We start from the raw sequence: 19,695 nt of genomic DNA, 5'->3' as shown, positions 1-19,695 counted from the left end.
GAAAAAACAGGATTCCCAACAGTGATCCAGACACAAGCACTCTAAACAATGAGTTTTAGGGAGAATTCTCTGTTTAGGCTGAATTTCCTAACCTAGTGAGTCCCCCAGCAGCTTTGCTGGATTTCTGGAGTTTGTTTTTTCTCTCCTGCCAAGAGTGAGACTCTTTTTCCCCACTCTTGGACATGATTCATGGTGTTCCTTTGACTGTTAGTGTTTTATGGGCTATGGGTTCCTTTACTCCATAGGGTGTCATGTGTTTTTTACTATGTGTGTTACACAGCACCCTCCGTGCAGTGACACAGGGGTGTCATAGTGACACCCCACCATGGACTCCATACCCTGGGACTGACTACTGTCTCCTGGGGCATGTAAAGTCACCATTGGCTTTACTAGTCCCAAATTATGAACAGAAACCAGTACAAACCATCATATTGTGGACGTACTGGTCGGGGCAATTAGATTGCCCTGGGGTCTGTTAGTCGAGGGAGCACGTCTCCGTCCCCCCATATCGCGTTTTGGCTGGTGGCAGTGGATACTACTTTTTATATTTCGACCGCGAATATATCCCTATGGGATTTTTCCATTGTTCGAGGCTACCAACTTTAATTATTCAATTCTCATAGCCTCGAACATACCACCGGTTTATTTATTTAATATTAATTCGCTGGTTGGTATTTTTTGCCAGGACTCTATTCTAAAATGGCATTTGTGTTCTCTTCTGTGACTCCAACCCAAGTCGAGCCCTTTGTTCCACTTTTGGCTGGCTTCTCCACAGAAGCCTCCAAAAGTGGTGCCACTCTGTCTGGGTACCACAGGGAGTGTGGGAGGGGGTTTAGGCACCCTGGACCGAGTTACCTTGGTAACTCAAGTCGCACTCGTGTGAATGGCCCAAGTGGTGAGCCGGCCGGCTCACCACTTAGCATGTTTGAGTGACAGCTAGGCTGAGTGAATGGGGGCGTGCTGCATAAAAGCAGGGCTTTGGGGACTGGAACTTTAGAAGTCGCCACAGGACCCGAGAATCCGACGAGGGAGAAGCTGAGGCGACCTACCACGACGACACCACCGGTGGAGCCCTGCGGAACCGACTCACCACTTCCTGACGACAGATCTCCCGGCTGGAGAGGCTTCTTCCCCCGACTGGTGGGCACAACCAGTTTACCTTCTTTCTTCGCACACCAGACCGGTTTGTGGTCGAACTGCCCGTGCTAAGCACCCCGGCAGCCGGATAGCCACTCACCACTGAACCGCGAATCAGCGTACCGCTCCTTGTACCTGAGAAACTCCGCAGCTGGTTTCTTCCCTGGCAGTGCAACAGACTCCCGTCTTCCTCCCCGATGAGATCCTCTCTTCCCCCGGACGAAGCACCGACTTGCATCCGCTGCCAGGAACAACTGCCCCCGCTGGAGTGTTCTCACCTCTTTAAGGTACCCTGTCCGCCAGGCCTCCCTTTCTAAAGATTGCTACAAGGTAATAACTCCTTAACCATCTGGACTGGGCTGGCCGCCTTGACCCTCTAACTGGTCCCTCTCTTTGATCCAACTCCTTTTTGAACCGTTACAAGACTTTTGTGCACTGCAACCGTGTGACCTTGGACACCTTTCGTTTGGATCCTCTTAAGCGGATCCGGCCTACTGACTGAATTCCTAGTGTTACTTTGCCTTCCTCCCTCTTTGTGTTCGTGAAAATGTGTTGGATCTGTTGCAATTTATTCGCTGCTTTTCTCTCCCTTTAAAAATGAATTATTAGAGTGCCATCTACATTAAGCACTCACCGCTGTCTGAAAATAAGTGGGACTTTACTTAAGACTTGTCTAATATTCTTTTAAGGGAGTGTTTATCTTTTAGTGACCATGTTTTTGAATTGCTTACTATTAGTTAACTCTTCTTGAGGGAAGTCTGACTGCTCAGCCACAGCTACCAAGTGAATCTGTGTGGTACAGACTGCTACCAAGTGGGTTTACTGCCAAACACCTGTAGTCCTAAATCTTTTGCAGTGGTCCCAGAGGGAACTCCACAGGTTTCTGCCTAACAATGAGGATGGGGATCCGCCCTCGCGAAGCGTCAGTGATACGATAAACAATCTGGAAAGTCTAGTTTGAACAACATACAGACTAGTACACGATCACTAGCGAGAGCCAGAGAGGAAAAAAGGAAAGAAAATCTTCCAAGGATGCAAGTGTGTCCAGTCCCGAACGAGCGGAGAAAAGGACTGATGGGCGGTGTGAAGGGCGGAGCCAAGGTGGGCGGGGTTACGGCCACATGCCGGGCCAGCGCAAGAAAGAGGAAAAAACATTTTTGAAAACATTTTGGATGCTTTTTACAAAGTGCTCCAGTCCCGTCCCACAGGACGGAGAGATGTCCCATAAGTATGGAGGAAAGGGGACGGGACATAGGAGTGCATTGTAATGAGAAAGGGGCACCTGCTATCTTTTTTGCAAGGAAATTGGGGTTGGTCACACTAAGTTACCTGGGGGAACCCAGACGTGGACCCCTTGCTCACTGTGCTCTGAGAGGCACAGCTCCACCTCACTGATTAGGCCCAAACAAGGCTGAAATACATGTATGGGGTTGCTGTTGGTGCTCTTTCTTCAAAGGTTTGCCTGGCATTTCGGTGCTGGACTGCCCTTCTGTAAATAGACATTCCTCCTTTGTAAAAAGTACAGTGAGATAAAAGTGATGGCTACAGACTCACCGTGGGTAAAAAGCACAGAACAGGTCATCATGGCATGTTCTTTCGAGAGAGGGGAGCCTGCTACTTTTTTGCATTTTAGTAATTTATATATTGCCCTTTTCCCTCCTTTGTATGGCCTCAATGCGCTGTGTGGTAGAAACGTCCTCTGGGTCCCAAGTCCAGGTCTGGGGAAAGTTCTCAGTGGAGGATTAATATGCATTTGGCCAGGATTATGAATTAGGGGGCTGGATAGGCTCCAGTAAGCAACCCAAGAGGAGAGGCATGTGCACTGGTGCTGAGGGAGGTCAAAACAGAGTACTAGTGCAGGAGACACAATATGTTCCCAGCTACAACGAAATTAGTCATAGGTGGTCACTGATTTCTAATGGCAAAGACGCTCAAGCAAGTCTTGAGTTTCAGTGCAAAAAAAGGTTACCAGCTACACTGAATTTGTCATAATCATAGATGCATTCTAAAGTGAGTGGCTAAACAGCTGTGCCTGCAGCAGATGTTCACCAAAGTGGTGCGTTTATACATGCCTTGAGCTCAGATGGAGCTCAACTTTGATGTCGCTGTGTCCTATCGTCTGTGGGAAGCGAAGCCAGCTACCTTCATAGGTAATATTGGTTTGACATGTGGTTAGTCTGCCCATAATGCCCACGTGCAGTCGACTCGTTGTCCTAGAATATCTTCTAGGGGAGATGGAGAATTCCATTATCCTAGTTTCTGGTAGACTCTAAGTGCAATAGCCTGGTTACCTTTAAAGACTTACAGGTTTTCCAAGTTCTCCAAAAAATCAGTGTCGACTCCTCACATTACAGACTTTGCCAAGAAGGCCCACTTTCAGTTGCCCCTCCCCAGGCATTCTCCCTTTCCTCACCTTCCCCCAGAAACAATGTTTCAAGAGCTCTGGTCCACTCCAGGCTGGACTACTGCAAACAGCCTCTTCCTCAATCTAGCCAACTCATCCCTTCACCCCCTTCAACTAATCCAGAAAAGGACTGAGACTTATCCTTGGCCTCAAGCCCAGGGACCGCATCTCTCCAGCCATACAATCTCTCCACTGGCTCCCAGTTGCTTTGCAGATCAAGTTCAAGACCCTATGCTTCATCTACAAGGCTTACTGGGGCATGGGACCACGCTACATCCAACTCAATTTCCCAAAATACCTTTCTGCTAGAGCCCTTAGGTCTTCTGGCTCCAACTGTCTGCAGATCAGATACTTCTCCAAGCATAGTGTAGGTAGCTCGCTCCTCCACAGCTGCCTCCCTTTGGAAGGGCCTTCCTGCCCCACCCCCCCTTCAGACTTGAGCCGGATCTCCATAAATTCTACAATCCTCTCAAGACCTTCCTTTTCCCTTGCCAATGTCACAGTCTGCCTCTTGAACAGCTGCCTGCTTTCTTCAGACGTACATGGCAGCAGCCCCCCCCTCCCTCCCTTTCGTCCAGTCTACCGCTGTTCTTGATCTCCCCTGACTCCCCCCAGACCTTCACCCTAAACCTGCCCTTCCAGGGCCCCCCTCCCCTGGGACTAAGGTGGCTGGGCCTTCAGCCCCTTACCTTGATTTACCCCAGCTCCGTCCACTTGGTCTCCCCTGGCACTCGCTTCCTCACAGGCCCTTCTGCCCTGGTCAGCCCTCCACCACCCCTTCTCTCTCCCCCCCGCACTTGTTACTGCACTTGCACGATCCGAATGTCACAAGGCCTAGGACAGTTTGTCATCCCTGACCCACCCCTGGTCTTTGTACCTTGAAACGCATTGTGTATAGGCGCATTGCAAGTATCTCATAAATGTTAATCAAAGGGTATACCAAGTAGCTAACCTAAGTAGTTCTAAGTGCAATGGAGGCTGCCAGCCTGTATCGTAGAGCAACAGGGCAGGCTAAACCTAAAGCGTAAATGCTCTAAAGCCAATGTTTGATCATGTGCAAAGCGTGGACTCTGGTTGCATTAGCAGGGCAGGGCAACATGAACAGTTGGCATTTGCCAGGGGTGGGGTGTTGGGTTTGTGGATGGGATTTTTACAGATTTGTGTAAGGCAGGCCCAGCTGGCATCCATCCAAGGGTGTGTTCAACAGGCTTCCAGTGATCGATGTGTACAAGGCAGGCTGCAGCAACAGCTTGGTGGTGTTGCGGGAATAGAACAAAATGACCGGGGGCAAAAAGTCTGAAGCACAAAAGGCTGACCTATATCTATACCCATCTATACCCACACAGTGTGGGGGTAAAGTTAATAAAAATGTATAGGGGTAAGATGGGGGCTTTGGGGAGTCTCCCCCCACATATATATGCAAACAAATAGGTGCCAAACTATTGGGACTCAGACTTTTCCATTCGGTAATTTCACGCAGATCTGGTGCTGCATACACCGCGAGACTGGCGTTTGCGTAAAAGGCTATGGTGTTGTACAAGAAGAGCCAGGTTTTGGGGGACATGAAAACATTCATCAATGCGGCGGATGTGGGGAATGAAGTTAGATGGTGGGGCTTGTATGAGAGGGGACCTTTCAATCTAGCAGAGTTGTAATCGGGGATAATGAGAAGAGCACAGTTTTCTGGTGGGCTGAGAGTACACGTTTATCCTGGAGGACTTTGGGTATGGAGTTGTGGAGGGCACATAGCAATGTACATCACTTTAGTTTGACAGCTAGGGAGCCAATGCAACACGTAGTGCAGGGCTGAGATGTTCTCTAGAGGCCAATGAGGAGACTGGCAGCAGCGTTTGGAGTTTCCTGAGCTGGAATGCAGGGGCGCATGGATAGAGGCTGTTTGCATAATTTAAGCGGGAGAGGATGGCAATGATAGAGATTTAGTGTTGGTAGGTGAGGTACAGGAAGTTGCCCGAGGATGCGTAGGTGGCAGAAGTAGGTTCTGGAAAAGTAGTTGATCTGTTGGGAGAGTGATAGGTTCCATTCTAGCATGCATCTAAGGTTTTTTTTTTTTTTCAGATAAGTGGATACTGTGAAGGGCTCCATCACTCGAGGTATGCCTAATAGGGCTGGCGCATGCAGTATTGTCCAAGTACCTTACATTTTTTCCAGGTGCTATACATGGCAAGTAGATTTTTCCAGGAACAGTGGCTTAACGTGACTTTAGATGGTGGAGGCTGGAAACTGATGTGGCAAAGTTTAATACCGTACGGTGTGGTACTATATTCCAAAAATCTTCTGGTATGGAGGTTGGGTCTGCCCTAGTTCATGCTCCTTGACGCACATGCTATTTGAAAATCAAATGAACTTTTTGAAACAAATATTGGTTACGAATTTGTAAAATTTTAAGTGTGCACATTTCAGGGCCAATACTCTTAAGGGGCTTAACAAGATATTACTGGTTCTGACTTTTCTTGGTTAATTATTGAAGATCTTGTAAAACGTAATGGTCTGACCAAGCCACGAATCATGCATTGGTGGAACTACTGGATTATAACTTTAAAATGTTTCTGGCAGAAGCCAGCTGATCAGGCTAAGAGTAATACAAGTTGGATACCTCGCACCACCTCTTATCCTTCTATGATAAGAGCATAAAGGTGCAAATGTTACAACCTGCTCCCCCACCTACAAACAGCTTTGTGGTTTTCGGATTATGTTTTGGTGCAATTTATGAGCCAATCATCTGTTACGTGGAAATGTGGATGCAGATAGATGGGCACTAACTAGACCATACAGAATAACTCGGCAGTACGTACGAGCAGCAAGCCCATGGTTCCAAGTCCTATGGATTATTGCACGTGTTTGACCTCCATCGGATGCTTTGTTTCTCACTTTTCTTTATAGGCCGTTTGCCTAACCTCCCCTCCATCCTGTTACTATCCCTTTCTAACACCTATTATGTGTGCATACACTTTGAACTTCCTCTAGTGCAGAACTGTTCACGTCCACTTAATTATAATGAGCGCATCGATCACCCCACTTTGGTCACTCCGCTAGGAGAATTTATGGCACCATTTTACAAAGCAGATGTGTGCATACTTAACTTTGCTTAATACAGTCCATACTTGCTAAAAATGTGCGTTTTAAACAATCATGCGGGATTGTAGGATTTGGAGATTGGGAGTGAAAGGCACTAAAACCTGTGCTTAATAATGAACTTAATATGTGCAGTCTTGACAATTAATTGTTGACAATGTTACAAGTTTATTCAGGTCAACCGACATGGGGACAGGCCTACAGGCCAAGATCAGTTAGTCTAGTTGCCTTCACAGTATAATAGCAACGGTTTCATTGTGTTATGATGCTGAGTAGGTGAACACCACAGATGTCCATCTTTGTTTAAGTTATTGAAGTGTATGGGATTGCTGGATTTCTCCTTGTATTACATTTATCTATCCATTTTTGTTGTTGTAAATGATCATGTGGAACACTTAACTGCACCCATCCAAAACAGGAAAGCGATAGTTCATGCTTGTTCGATCTTTGAGCTAACCAACTCTGCCCTCACTTCTAAAGAGAATCCGCCCGCACCTCGACAAAATAGACAGCAACATTCACCCAGAAGGGTGTTCTATCCAGAAGGAATCTAAGAGAATCAGAAACTACACTGTGGCACTAGGCAATACTCGGAGTAAGATTAGTGCTGTTGGCTCCGCTCTACCACTCAAATTCTCCAAACCAAGTTGAATACAAAAATATATACATCTACATAATTATCCATAGTAATAAGACATTTTTATACAAAAGGCATAATCAAAGCCTATAGATCATGTTAAAAATACAGCAAAATCAGAACAGAGGTTAGCATTGCTGTGTCTTAAACTCAACATTTATTACCCAATATTTTACAAGCTTCGTCAAACCAGAGATCTACAGCTCTCAACATCCAACTGTTGACTATTAAAAAAAAAAGTTCAAGATTGTTGCTGAGATGCAGAAGGAATGATCAGACCAATTAAAAGGGACGCATTAAGAATGCTGCATCCTGAATGAGATGTGGCTGCAGTACACTGAAAAAGTGTTGAGTCTGGTTCTGTTCACATGTACTTTTTTTGTGCAAAGAGGGTAGTGGTGATATAATTGTTTTGCTTCTAATTTTTGTTTTGTTCGTACTAGGCATAGGCAAGTGACATGTCCTCAACGTGGTGAGCAAGAATACAAGAGAGGGGTGGATTGATGAACCAATTAGTGAATTTGATCCGGATGAAGGCCCAAGATGAACTATTAGGGACAAGGATGATTGTTCTGTACCCATAATATTTTCGCCAAAGCACGGTTGCATCGACATTTGTTTTATTTGTAAGTTTACAACTAGTTTAGAGAGTAGCATAGCAAGATCACCGTGGATGTACCGAAGTTTGAACAAGAAGCAGCTCTTCAGTACACCATTACCAATCTGCAATGTACAAAGTTGTAATTACTGTATAGTGGACAGTTGGGATGTTGATAGCACTGTAGGTCTCTGGTCTGATGAAGCTTGGAAAATACTGGCCAATAAAGTTGGGTGACTTTAATGGAGCGAAAAAACCTGTCATAACTTATTTATTTTTTTAATACATGTTTTATAGGATTCATGCTTTTAAAGTAGATTTATATATTTTGTTTACAGTAGAGCATTCACCGAGTGTTGTAGAGCAGAACCAGCCTCAATCCTACTCCCGCTAGGAGCTTTATATTGTACAAATACAGTCCCAATCGGGAGGGGGGGCGCGAGTAGTGTACCAGGTCTCCCTCCTCCCCCTGATCCCATTTACAGTGCTTACCCATAGGCAATACCTCCAGTAACTGCCCTGGAATGGCAAAGACAGCCCTAGAAAGATTATTAATATGGCTAGGACATGCTGACTTGTCACAGTGCATAATTGTTTTATGACCAATCTGGATCATTCGTCCCTTCTCCCAGAAGGGAGAGACACCCGAGGATAGTGAGGTGAGCCCGCAAAGCAAGACCCCTTCCCAAGGGTCTGGCCAAGTAGGACCTCACTGGGAGAGACAAGGACTCATTACACCAAGGAACTCCCTGTCCAAAACACCCTTTCTGCCTATATAGATGTTGGAAAGACTTTGGCTCTATTCGACAAAGATCCTTCGTCTCTATTCGACAAAGATCCTTCGTCTCTATTGACTGAAGGTAATGAACCAAAAAGTCAGCTATTCGATAAATTAGCACAGTAGTGCACCGTCTAATTCTACATGCTTTAAAGAAAGGCAGGGTAGACGTAATTTGGGCATATGAGGAAGTGGATTTCTGCTTCAACCTGCACCTGGCAAAATGGCCAAACAGGAATTTAATTCTCATTTCCTTGCCAAAGAGTCATGGTTCTTCTAAAAGGGAAGATTGCAAATCTAAATTAATACCCATCAGTTAGCCGACTGCATAGCCTACACCAGGTAACCTTGCATCTGGCCATAAAAAGGGATCAAATAGTATAGATTTGTCATCCCATTCAATTCAGAGCCTCCCCTTATGCCCTGGAATTTTTTCATAAGGCTGATTATGTTCCTGTGTCCCCCCCGCTCTAGTTTTGAAAACAGGAGAGGCACTAGCCCATAGTCTGGGGATGTTGTACAAAACCAAGCAATTGGATTTTGTTTTTAACATTACCCCAGCAGTACTCTAGGCGCTTCCCCTCTTGTCCTGGAGAGGGGATATTGTTCTGCAATAGCAGGTGATCATGTAGTGTTTTGGCAGAGCAGGTGGCAAGACTGCTCTGGGTTAACTTCACAATGGGCCCAGAAGATGGCACTGGTGGAAGAGCCAGTCTGCCAATCAACAACCAGTGGACGAGACTAGTGCTCTGATGGAGAACTTCAGGCTTACCAGATCACAAGAGAAGCATGGGAAGACCTTTGATGCCAACAAGCAAGAAACTTGGTTGCTTAACTCGGGCAGTTTCTCCTTGTGAAGATCTGGCAAATACATGGGTTCTTGTCTGGACTATGGCGAGGCAGCTTTAACATGTACAGTTTGACCTACTCTGCAAAGATGAACAGCAGTTCTGTGGATATGACTAATGATTATAACTGGAATGATAGTGCAAGGACCAGAAGGAGTTTTTCAAATTCCCCCTTACCCCCCACAGGTCCCCCACCCTCCTAACTTCATCGGAAAGTACAGTTTGAGACGAGTTTTGGGCCAACGGGGAGTTCATGCTAGGACAATAGACAGTTTCAGTGCTGAGAAGTGTGATTTACCTACACGTTTCATGGCTCCCTACGTCAGTGGCCCCTCAGATCAATGCAAGAAGGGTTGCACACAGTGCTAATGTTACTTTAGGAAATCCTAAATCACCTTCCATACACATCTTCTGGGGGACAAGCTAATTGTGAGGAACATCAAAGTATTGTCATGCTGGTTCAGAAAGATGCAGCACAGTTGCAACAGCGTCAGGGCCATGGCCCTTTGAGGGGGCATAAACGCCTACCAGAAGAGCTGGGGGGGGGGGGAAGTTGAGAGCCCCCCCCATCCATTACTCCCCCAAGTGCCATGCAGGCTACCAATGGGCCTTGTCACACGGACTCCCAGTACCCTTACTGATCAGTGTTCGCTTTTCTTTTGCACAAGTTCAACTCGAAATTAAGAAAACCTGGATCAGAACCATATGAAAGAAAATTGAAATGTGGCAACTTACATGGACTTTGAACAGCCATCGCACACAGACAGCACCCCGAGATCCAGAAAGCCAAACCACTCACCAGTGAAAGGAAAACTATTCAGACTGACGCATGCCAGAAAAGCCACAGATCGAAAAACTGGGCTGGGAGTGGGAGGGCGGGGGGCTTTATGTAAAGGGTTCAACATGTGTAGGTCAGCCCCAGGGGGGAAAAGGTTAAATACAGATTAGTCCACAGTCAAGTGAGCTCTGCCACTTTGGGAGAGAATGGAATTAGGAGGCACAGTAGAAAAAGGAGGCAAGAGAAACTTGGAGCGAGTTGCAGGGGGTCTAAGGGGAGGACAGGAGGCAGACTGAAGTAGGGGAGCAGAGTGCTGAACAGTTGGTGCCAGAGGGCAGGCGAGTTATTGGTGGGGTAGAATGATACCAGATTGTGTGTGTAAAGGTCACAGGTGCTGAAGTCAAGGATAGTAGGGATGTGGAGAAGGGTGAGAGGCAAAGGGTTCAGGAGAGAAGTGAGGGCCTGTGTGAGAATAGTTAGTATTAGGTAGGTTGAGAGGGGTTAGAGCACGAGCAGGACCTACAACCCTGGAGGAGAGCACAAGCAGGGCACCATATCCCCCAGAGCGCTTTGTGCAAAAAGGGGAGTGTGGTGCAGAGGTTAGGAAGGGTGCACCGAGCATAGAGAAGTCGGTGCAAGGAAAAGAGCTAGGGAGAGTGAATGTAACATCAGGAGGGGCAGGAGAGAGGTTCAGAATGTGTGGGGAGACAGGGGGGATTGGACTAGAGGGGGGGGGGGAAGTACCAAGACCAGGGAAAGGGGAGTGAATTAAACTTTATATTTTGAGAAAAGATGAGTGAACCCCAAAGTCCCAGAGGGCGAAAGGTAACGGCAGCTTCTGCCTTCAGGCCCTTACCGCTAGTCAGCTAGCGTTTGTAGATTGTAAACTAGATGTGGGTAGTACCTACAGTCACCCCGGCCATTAGGGATGGCTAGGATGGAGGGAGAACATGGGAGAATGGAGGACAGCCCTTTGTGTCCTCACCACAACCTATCCCAAATACCAAACCCTTCCTTTTGAACATAACCAATAACTTTAAAAAATGAACTCCCAGTTTCTGTAGATTAGTGTAATATGTACACAACTTTAAGGCAACTGGCCACACAACAGAACAGTCCATGGAAGCTAGATGGCTACTGCACCAGGAGGATAGCTCAGGGGCAACGAGTGTGTCTTGCAAGCAAGACCACGCATAGCAACAGGTTCAAATTCCAGACTCACGCTTAGAAACTGGTCCCTGGTATTAAGCAAGTTATAAAAATAATTAACACCTTAGGTGTTTGACGTTTGCGATTGGTCATCTGCAGATTGATTACAGCCCGCAATTTTAGTTGCAGGTGCCAACCTGTGGTCTTGCCGCTGCAGCTGCCCTTTGAAGGCTGTGATGTGGCTGCGTTGTCGGTTATCAGGGAAAGCTTTTGGAGTTGGCGAGAAGGAGAAGCTGAATGATTTAGTAATGTGGAACAGCCCTCTAGCATATTTGTCTGCAATAAAGGAACGTGCAGCCTTGCCCAGACTTCCTCGGTGCACCACGGAGGGTGTTCAAATAGCATCCTGCAGCTCGGGACCTACTGGAGTTATGGTCCCTCATACCTCGTTAAATATTAACGAGGTCTTCAGAGCCCATAACGCCCGGTACAGCCCTTGGTGAAGATCTATAAAGCTATATTATAATTACAGATTTCAGCCCTATGATAATGACAAAGTTACTCACATTAGTGACTACTCCAACCCCCCCCCCCCCCCCAACACCCCCCCACCCCAAGTCCCTTTGCTCCATACTTGTGGGACATTCCGTCCATCGGGACAGGATCGGAACACTTTAAAAATCCCAAAACCAGTCTTTTTTAAATGCGGCTATCAGCCCCACGCATTGCCCTTCAGTCCTTTTCCATCGCCAGATCTAGGACCATTTAGCAAGAGAGGATCATTTTTAGAGGGGATGGCGGGCGTATGGAGGAAAGGGGACTATGGACTAAGAGTAAGGTAGTCCGCTATGGTGAGTAACTGTCATACTCCTATGTACTGGCCCCTTTCCTCCATACTTGTGGGAGATTCCCGAAACACCGACGACCGGTATTATGGGTGGATGGAAAATTCCCTGAATGGAACAAGTTCTTGAGAACTGCCTGACCAAATTGGGCATCAGCCCAGCAACTCACATTGAGACAGTGTCGACAGAAAGCAGATGGGGAGGCCCACATAGCTGCCTTGGCCATCGACTACCAAGGAATGTACTTTTGAAAAGCAATAGCGGCTGCTTTGCCACAGACCAGATGTGCGTGGATACCCTTAGTGGCTGAAGGACCTGTAGGCCTCCGAAATACATGATGCAATCCAGCAGGAAATTTAAGCTTTGGAAGCTGGTTGCCACTTTGGGTCGCCTGACGTGACCAAGAGTTGAGGAGTTTCTGAAATCACTAGTTCTATCAAGTTAGAACTTTATAGCTCTCCTAGTGTCCAAATTGTGCAGAACTCTCGGCATCAGAGGCTGGTTTCGGGAAGAAGGCTGGTAAAGAGATTGAATTGTTTAAATGGCAATCAGTAACCACCTTGGACAGAAAAAAAACAAAAAAAAAACAAACAAACAAACAGGAGTGAAGCACAACCTTATCCTTCTGGAAAGTGAGGAACAGATGTTCCATGGAAAGAGCTTGGAGCTCACTTACTCGTCTTGCCAATGTTACCGCAATCAGAAAGGCAACTTTCAAAGAAAAGTACCCGAGATCGGTAGTGGCCATTGGTTCAAAGGGTGTATGGCATAAAGCTTTGAGGACCATATTTAAGTCCCATTTGGTATGAGGACGAACCAGTGGGAAATGGTGTAAAGATCCCGCAAAGGGTCTCTTGATGACAGGGTTAGCCAGTGAAAGAGCAACTGTCTGTAGACAGGTAAGCTGCAATAAAGGACACGCAAGTCCTGCAAGATAGAACATGTATACCATGTATACCAAACTGAGGCACACGATACTGGAAGTGTTCTGTTCCCACAGAGAACCACAGATATTTTCGATGCAGGCTCCAAATCAGAATGTGCATGTAGGCATCCTGAAGCTCTACTACGCTGAGCCAATCGTCCTTCCGGAGAGAGGACTTCATCTGGCCTGGCATATTCATCTTGAATGTCTCTTGGGGTAGAAAGAGATTGGACTTTGAGGTCGAGGATAATGCGCAGGCCAGCCTGGTTGGGTTTGGGAACTAAACAGATTGGAGTAAAACCACTGCCCAAAGGGAACAGGTTCCACTGCCCTGCGGTCAAGAAGCTTCTGTAACTTGGCTCTGAGGGAGGGTGTCCTAATCTGAAGGAGGAGGGTGGGATCGGGCGGGGAGGAGGGCAAGCAAAAGCCTGCCCGAGTGACTAACACATCAGTCTTTCGGGATGTCTGCCACGCCTCCAGATGAGACGAAAATCATCCTCATAACCGAGTCTCGTGTGACCGATCATTTGTTTGATCGGTAGAGAGACCACCCAATGCTGTGGAGGAGGAAGCTGGCAGAGAACATGTCAGGGACTGCCATTGAGGGCAGAGTAGCATGCAAGTCGGTCTTGAAGCCCTCTAAAGCCAGAGAAGGACCTTGTCTGAGACCCGACTGAGTGTAAGGTGCTTTTGCAGATGTCTTTGCAAGGACCGACAATGACTGTCAGCTCCTCGTCCGTGGACATGTCAAACAGTTCTTTCCCCTCTAACAGGGAGGTCAAGCACCTAGTCCTGGACTTCCTTTGAAAACTTTGTAGCATGCACCCACGCTTGTCGGGAGAGGTCAACGCACACCATAAGGTCTGAACAGAAGTGTCTACGTGATAGACCGCAACCTCAAGTAGATCTTGTGCCAAAACTCTGGCGTTCGATAAGACCTCTGAAGTCATGAAGCCTATCCGCAGCAATGCATTACTGGAACTCAGCTAGCCCTTTCCAAAGTTTTACATTGGCAGTAGCCAGGCTAAGACCAACATTAGCCTGATGTAGTTGAAAAACCAAATTTGAATAAACCTTCCCAATGGCATCCAGAAGCTGGTCCTCCTTGGAAAGGATATGGGATGCTGCCGTAGGAGATATAGAGGGCAGCTTTGACTGAAGCATAGCCACAGCCATCACCGATGAAGGGAGCGGACATGAAGACAAGGATATGGCTTCAGACGCATGCAGCTTCTAGCAAGTGTATTTTCTTGTTAAGGTGCTACCCCGTATGAAGTTTATCCCATACCTTACAGGCCTCGGCCATGACAGAACAAGCTGGTGTGCTCCTGTGGAGACAAGGCGAAGGCTCCAGAAAATACCCCTCCTGAGGAGCTGGGGCTAGGGTATTGGGATGTCTAGCAGCGCCATCCTATCCAGAAACCCGGTCGTCAAAGTCGCTGTCCTGGTCTGCCTGAGCCTCATCAGTGAAGTGGGAGCAGAGGACTGGTCCGCTGCACATGGCGCCTCAGGTACTAAGTGGTTTGATGGAGCCATCAGAGTATTTTCCGCTGGGGAAAGGAGGCGGTGGGGGTAGGGGGGGGCGCCCCACAAGATGTGGCGAAACCGGAATCAGCATAGGTATTGCTGGAACAGGAGCCAGTTCAGGGTACATTTCCCTAAAAAAAAAAAATCCTTAAAGTATGCCTTCATAGGATCAGAATGCATAAGCGTCTTCAACTTTCCAAAAAACATATCCTCAGATGAGGGCCTGTGCACTGGAGTGGGCAGAGGCTGCTCGGAAGGGGCATACCCCCAGGAATGCAATGGGAATGGCTGCCAAAATGGACCTCCACCAGCTGGATCGACAAAGGCCTAGACGTAGGAGGGAGCGAGACATTATGCGGCAGCCGAGTCCGAGCACGCCAATCCATTGGAGGGCTGAAAGGATTCCTATTGTCCACGAAACGTGGGAAAGGCTGCTCTGCCCCAAAAACAGGCCCCTCAGCATCAGATCAGCCGTGGTGAAAGTTGGTGTAAGAGGTAGTCAAAATGGCCGCTGCAGACAGTGGGCGTTGGACCGCCATTTTGTCCACACCCGAGGCAAACTGCATCATGGGTGTGAGTAAGTGGACACCTCAGGCGAGTCAGGGGTCTTATGTGCCATCTTAGCCTCGAGACAAGAACCCTCGGCAGAACCGGTACTAGTAGATCTAGAGTGTTTGAGACACCATGGGGACTATTTAGAAATTAGCCCCAAATAAGGGAACCTCGGCAGAGCCGGTACAAGATGACTTCTGGTCTGTGACCAGCTTCTGAGCCCCCTCAGCAAGATTGGTAACACCAGTGTTGTGGCCAGGCTTGGAGTCACCCCACGAGGCCAGGACCCTTGCAGCCCCCCCCCCCTCAATCTTGACGGTCTAAGATGTAGCCCCAAGAAGGGGAGCCTTCTGGAGTGACCCCGGTACGTTTAGGGATCACTCCAGGGAACTTGAGAGGGACCTTGAGCCGACGCTCCGTCCGCTTAGTTCAAGGAGTGGAAAACTCAGGGTTGACCAAGAACTGGGCCCAACTTTAGCCCCCAAAATGGGAACCTCAGATCTTGTCTTGGCAGCCCCTCTACAGGGGGCCTCGGAAGGTACTGCGGTGCACCCATTAGAACCCTTGCAGGACACCTCAGGGATATCCACGTTAACAGAGCCACTTGAGCCAGACCCAGAAGACACCGGGAAGGAGTCCTGAAAAAGAATAAACTTACTGGTCGTCTTTTTTCTTCAATGAAGAGCTGTAAATGCGGAGGAGGAATGCATTGAAAAACGTCCTCCAACCTGACAAGACGCCGTTGGGAGTGCCTGGGCGGAGAGGGAGTCGCAGTAGAAGCCCGCATTCCCAATGTCGTTCCGGGCCTAGGCACTTCATGCAAAGGGTGTGGGGATTCGCCCTCGCAAAACGATGTTCGCAGAATGAACAGGATACGAATCCCAGGCGCTCCAGCACCGACTGAAGAGATTACCGTGGAACCGGAGCAGGATTGAGGGACAAGGGAACAAAGAAAAATATTCCGTGATGCTAGTGCGTCCGACCACACAGAAAAGGACTGGAGGGCGGGGCTCAGGTCAAGTGCCGTAGCCGTGTAAAAATAATCAAGGACAAAGGATTTTTTATGCTTTTAAAGAAGTGCTCTGATCGCATCCCGATGGACAGAATGGGACGTAGGCGTATTGAGGTGCACAAAAAGATTAATGTTCCTTTGCATAGCAACATCTGTGTTTCAGCAAAGTTAAAGTAATTGGTTAGTGATATGAAATATTCTCTGGTGTGGAATCTGCCAGGAGCTTACGAGATGAATATACTTACTGTTTTAACGCTGAGAAATCAAAAAACCACAGGCTGCCACCAATACATTTCCCAACTCATTTAAGGAAGCACTCCCAATTCCATCCCCAGCTACCTTGTAAAAGGGGGGGTCTTTCTCAATGGAAATAAAAATTCTCCCATTTGTCGAAATATTTCCCAGACACAGCTTTGCTAGAACCTTCTAAACATACTGTAAAAAAAAGGGTAATTGAATACTAGAATGCTCAACGTTACAAGCCGAAAGGTTGAACTCAGAATGTGCACTTGATCCTTCAATACCTACTTGCTGGAGCCTGCCTTGCTCCCCCGTGCCAAGAAAGTGTTGAAGTTCCATATATCACTGACCAATTCTCCTGTCGAAATAAGGTGAAACTACCACATTTGCTGCAATGCCTTTAAACAACTAAATTGCAAATGGATGTGGCTCTACTGCCAGGTGATCTGGACTAGGGTGTGGCGTTCTTGCACATTAACATGGTGGGATCTCTCGTTCATTACAAGTAATGTTTACTTACAATTTTGCCTACACCAAATGCAAGTTTTATGTTTTGGAAGTAGATCGTTTTTTTAGATATGCAAATACTCATTGGACACAAGGTGGGTCTGGGAACCCTGGTGTAAGAGGGTCCTTTGATACTACATGCTTTGAAAGTCCAATATGCAGACATTAGCTTCTGATGAGATTTTCAGAAGAGAACCACAAACCGAGGCTTCCCCACAAATCAAAGGAAAGACGTGCTCCTTCATTGAAAAAAAGGATTATGTATGCATCAAAGTCGGAATTGCTCATATCACAGAACTTTGGGGCCTTAATTTCTTAAGCTGAGAAGCAATCCAAATCTAGCTTGTCACTACAACTGGACGAGTTACCTCACAGCAATGCATCACAGTGTAGCTATTCTGTCAGGCAATGTAATGCCTTGACATTTTGTTCTGCTGGGTTCAAATTGAGCCATGTAGTGGACGGTACTAACCCAAAACATTGTATAGCTGATCATTTCACTCCAAAAAACCTATCTTCTGAATGAAACAAATGTACACAACAAAATGCCAAGATTGCTCAGAAGACTGCTGTTTAACTCCATAAAGTCCAAAAAAATGAAACAAGCCACTGATAAAATCCACACCAAACAAAAGCAGATAACGCCTCCATATCAAGGATTGGTTTGCATAAGAAGCAATACATTCATTTGTATATGCAATCCTCGACAAGCAAATATCAGGATGCTGCATATCTTGCTTTCCTGGAATACAAGAAATGCAATATTAAGCTCTTCAAAATATGAGACAAAAAAAGATGTGAATCAGGACAAAATCCTAAGGCAAATTAACTTCAGTTTACTGAAGATAAAACTTAATATTTACAGCTCACAGTTATATCATCGTTGACTATTCAAGAAGGGAAGGGCTGTAAACTTGTAAAGGTTGTATAGGCCCCAACAAGTAATACCTGGATACAGGTTTTCTAAACACTAAAAGGCGAGGGTATAGCCAAAAAGATATCAAATAGAAAATTCATGTAAACATACGAGGACTACAGTAATCTTATTCCTTAAGCATCTCCAAATTATTTAAAATCAAAGTAAAAAAAAAGAAAATGCACTCAGGCAGACAATTCAGTGTGTTGGTGCTTTCATTTACAGAACCACAAACCAGTGTTGCTGACCGTAGTGTCTTGTGTAAGAGCTAGAAATGTACATCGTCTAGTTTGTGGAAACTAGCACTAAACTTCGCACCTTATGGGGAAACCCTAGTTCCCAGTATGGGAGACAAAGCGCAAACACATAATATAGGAGACAAAACGGACCAGCGTTCAACGTTTGGATCAAATCATTGGAAATTGCTATATACACACTAAAGTAAACTTCCATAAATGCCTGTAAATTCAAAGCTGCTTTTTTTAGACTATCAAGCTAGACATTCAAGCACATGTGCAGTATATTGTAATCTTTGGACCAATGAATAGTTGTGCCATTTGTAACATGACATTGAGCAACGCTGCCAAAGTACATACTGACCATAGCGAGATAGCAGTACATCCCAATTTTCGCAGCACGTGCTCCACATCTTTCGACTCTTCCCCACCCAACCAGGCTGTGCAATTGCAGTCAATAAGAGCACAGTATTTTTGCACGAGGCTGTCTACTGTAATCTTTAATCTCCAGCCACCATGGTCAAGTCAGTCCCTCTTAGAAAAGAATTGCATTTTTGTTTTCTTAATCAGTTAAATGCCAGATCATAGTTGATTTGCTATTAAAAGGACATAATGTGGATAGAAAAAAGTGTAGACAGATCAGATACCAGGAATTTCAGGATGCTACCCTTTGAGTTCGATTTTACTGCACCTTTTTGGATGCATGTCGGAATGCTTATTATACGGGAAGAGGGCAGGTTCAGTCACATCCACTGCTGAAAGAATAAATGGTTCTTAGCAGGTGTTGCAATGAAACATGCTTAGCAGCAGTAATAATCCAGACATGGCATGCAACCGCAATTCCTACATTGATACAGCAATACTTGTATGAGGCTTTTGCAAATCAGCATTTATACTGATGTCATAACATATACATATCCCTCAAATCACAAGTTCCAGCAAGCCTTCCACTCACCACCATGCAACCCCCAAAATCAAAAGCATAAAAACGTAGGCGGTTATATTTTCCGGCCAAGCTTCTTGCATCCAATCAACCTTTAATGTTGAAAAGGGTTAAGTTTAGAAACTAAGCGTGCTACTGAATGATGTTTAAGCGAACAACCTACTAGAAAGGTTTACCATGTACTCGTTCTACAAAGCAAACCTGCGCTGTAAACCACAAATGTGTAACTTGCAATTGAACCTACCCTGAATCCATACAAGGAATGCAGGGCAACTGGCTATCCTCCATTAACCATCCTCGAAGGAGTAGTTAAACAGCGTAAAAAACATGCTTGCTCCTGCCTCGCTGTTGACACGGAAAGCCTCCGAAAGCCTTACCTTTCCTTTTGTGTGATCTTCAGCTTTTTTTCCAACCTTCTGTCTATTTCCTAGGAAACCAAATAGAGAATGGAAAAGCGCTCTTAGATTGCGTTCTTCTAGACCACATTGTACATCTCGGGAGCGTAAGACCAAGCTGTTGCAGGTAGCACCAATAGACAAAGCAGCACGTTTTGGATTCAAGAAGGCATCT

The 19,695-nt window shown here is 46.4% G+C and overlaps 1 protein-coding gene across 2 annotated transcripts in view; it reads right to left on the bottom strand.

Moving 5' to 3' along the window:
- SZRD1 (SUZ RNA binding domain containing 1) overlaps window positions 1-19,695 on the bottom strand; it is a 196,989-nt gene that overhangs the window by 47,792 nt on the left and 129,502 nt on the right. The window contains exon 2 of one of the 2 annotated variants that reach the window (XM_069611113.1): window positions 19,503-19,552. The exons of the other annotated variant lie outside the window; for it this stretch is intronic. Within the exon in view, the coding sequence (XP_069467214.1) occupies window positions 19,503-19,552 (50 nt within the window). The remainder of the gene's footprint in view (window positions 1-19,502; window positions 19,553-19,695) is intronic. 2 annotated transcript variants of the gene reach the window in all.

This window comes from Ambystoma mexicanum, chromosome 8 (genome assembly GCF_040938575.1).
Source record: "Ambystoma mexicanum isolate Mex_15411 chromosome 8, UKY_AmexF1_1, whole genome shotgun sequence".
Lineage (NCBI taxonomy): Eukaryota > Metazoa > Chordata > Amphibia > Caudata > Ambystomatidae > Ambystoma > Ambystoma mexicanum.
Note: the sequence above shows the minus strand (reverse complement) of the source record. Positions and strands in the feature narration are given on the sequence as shown.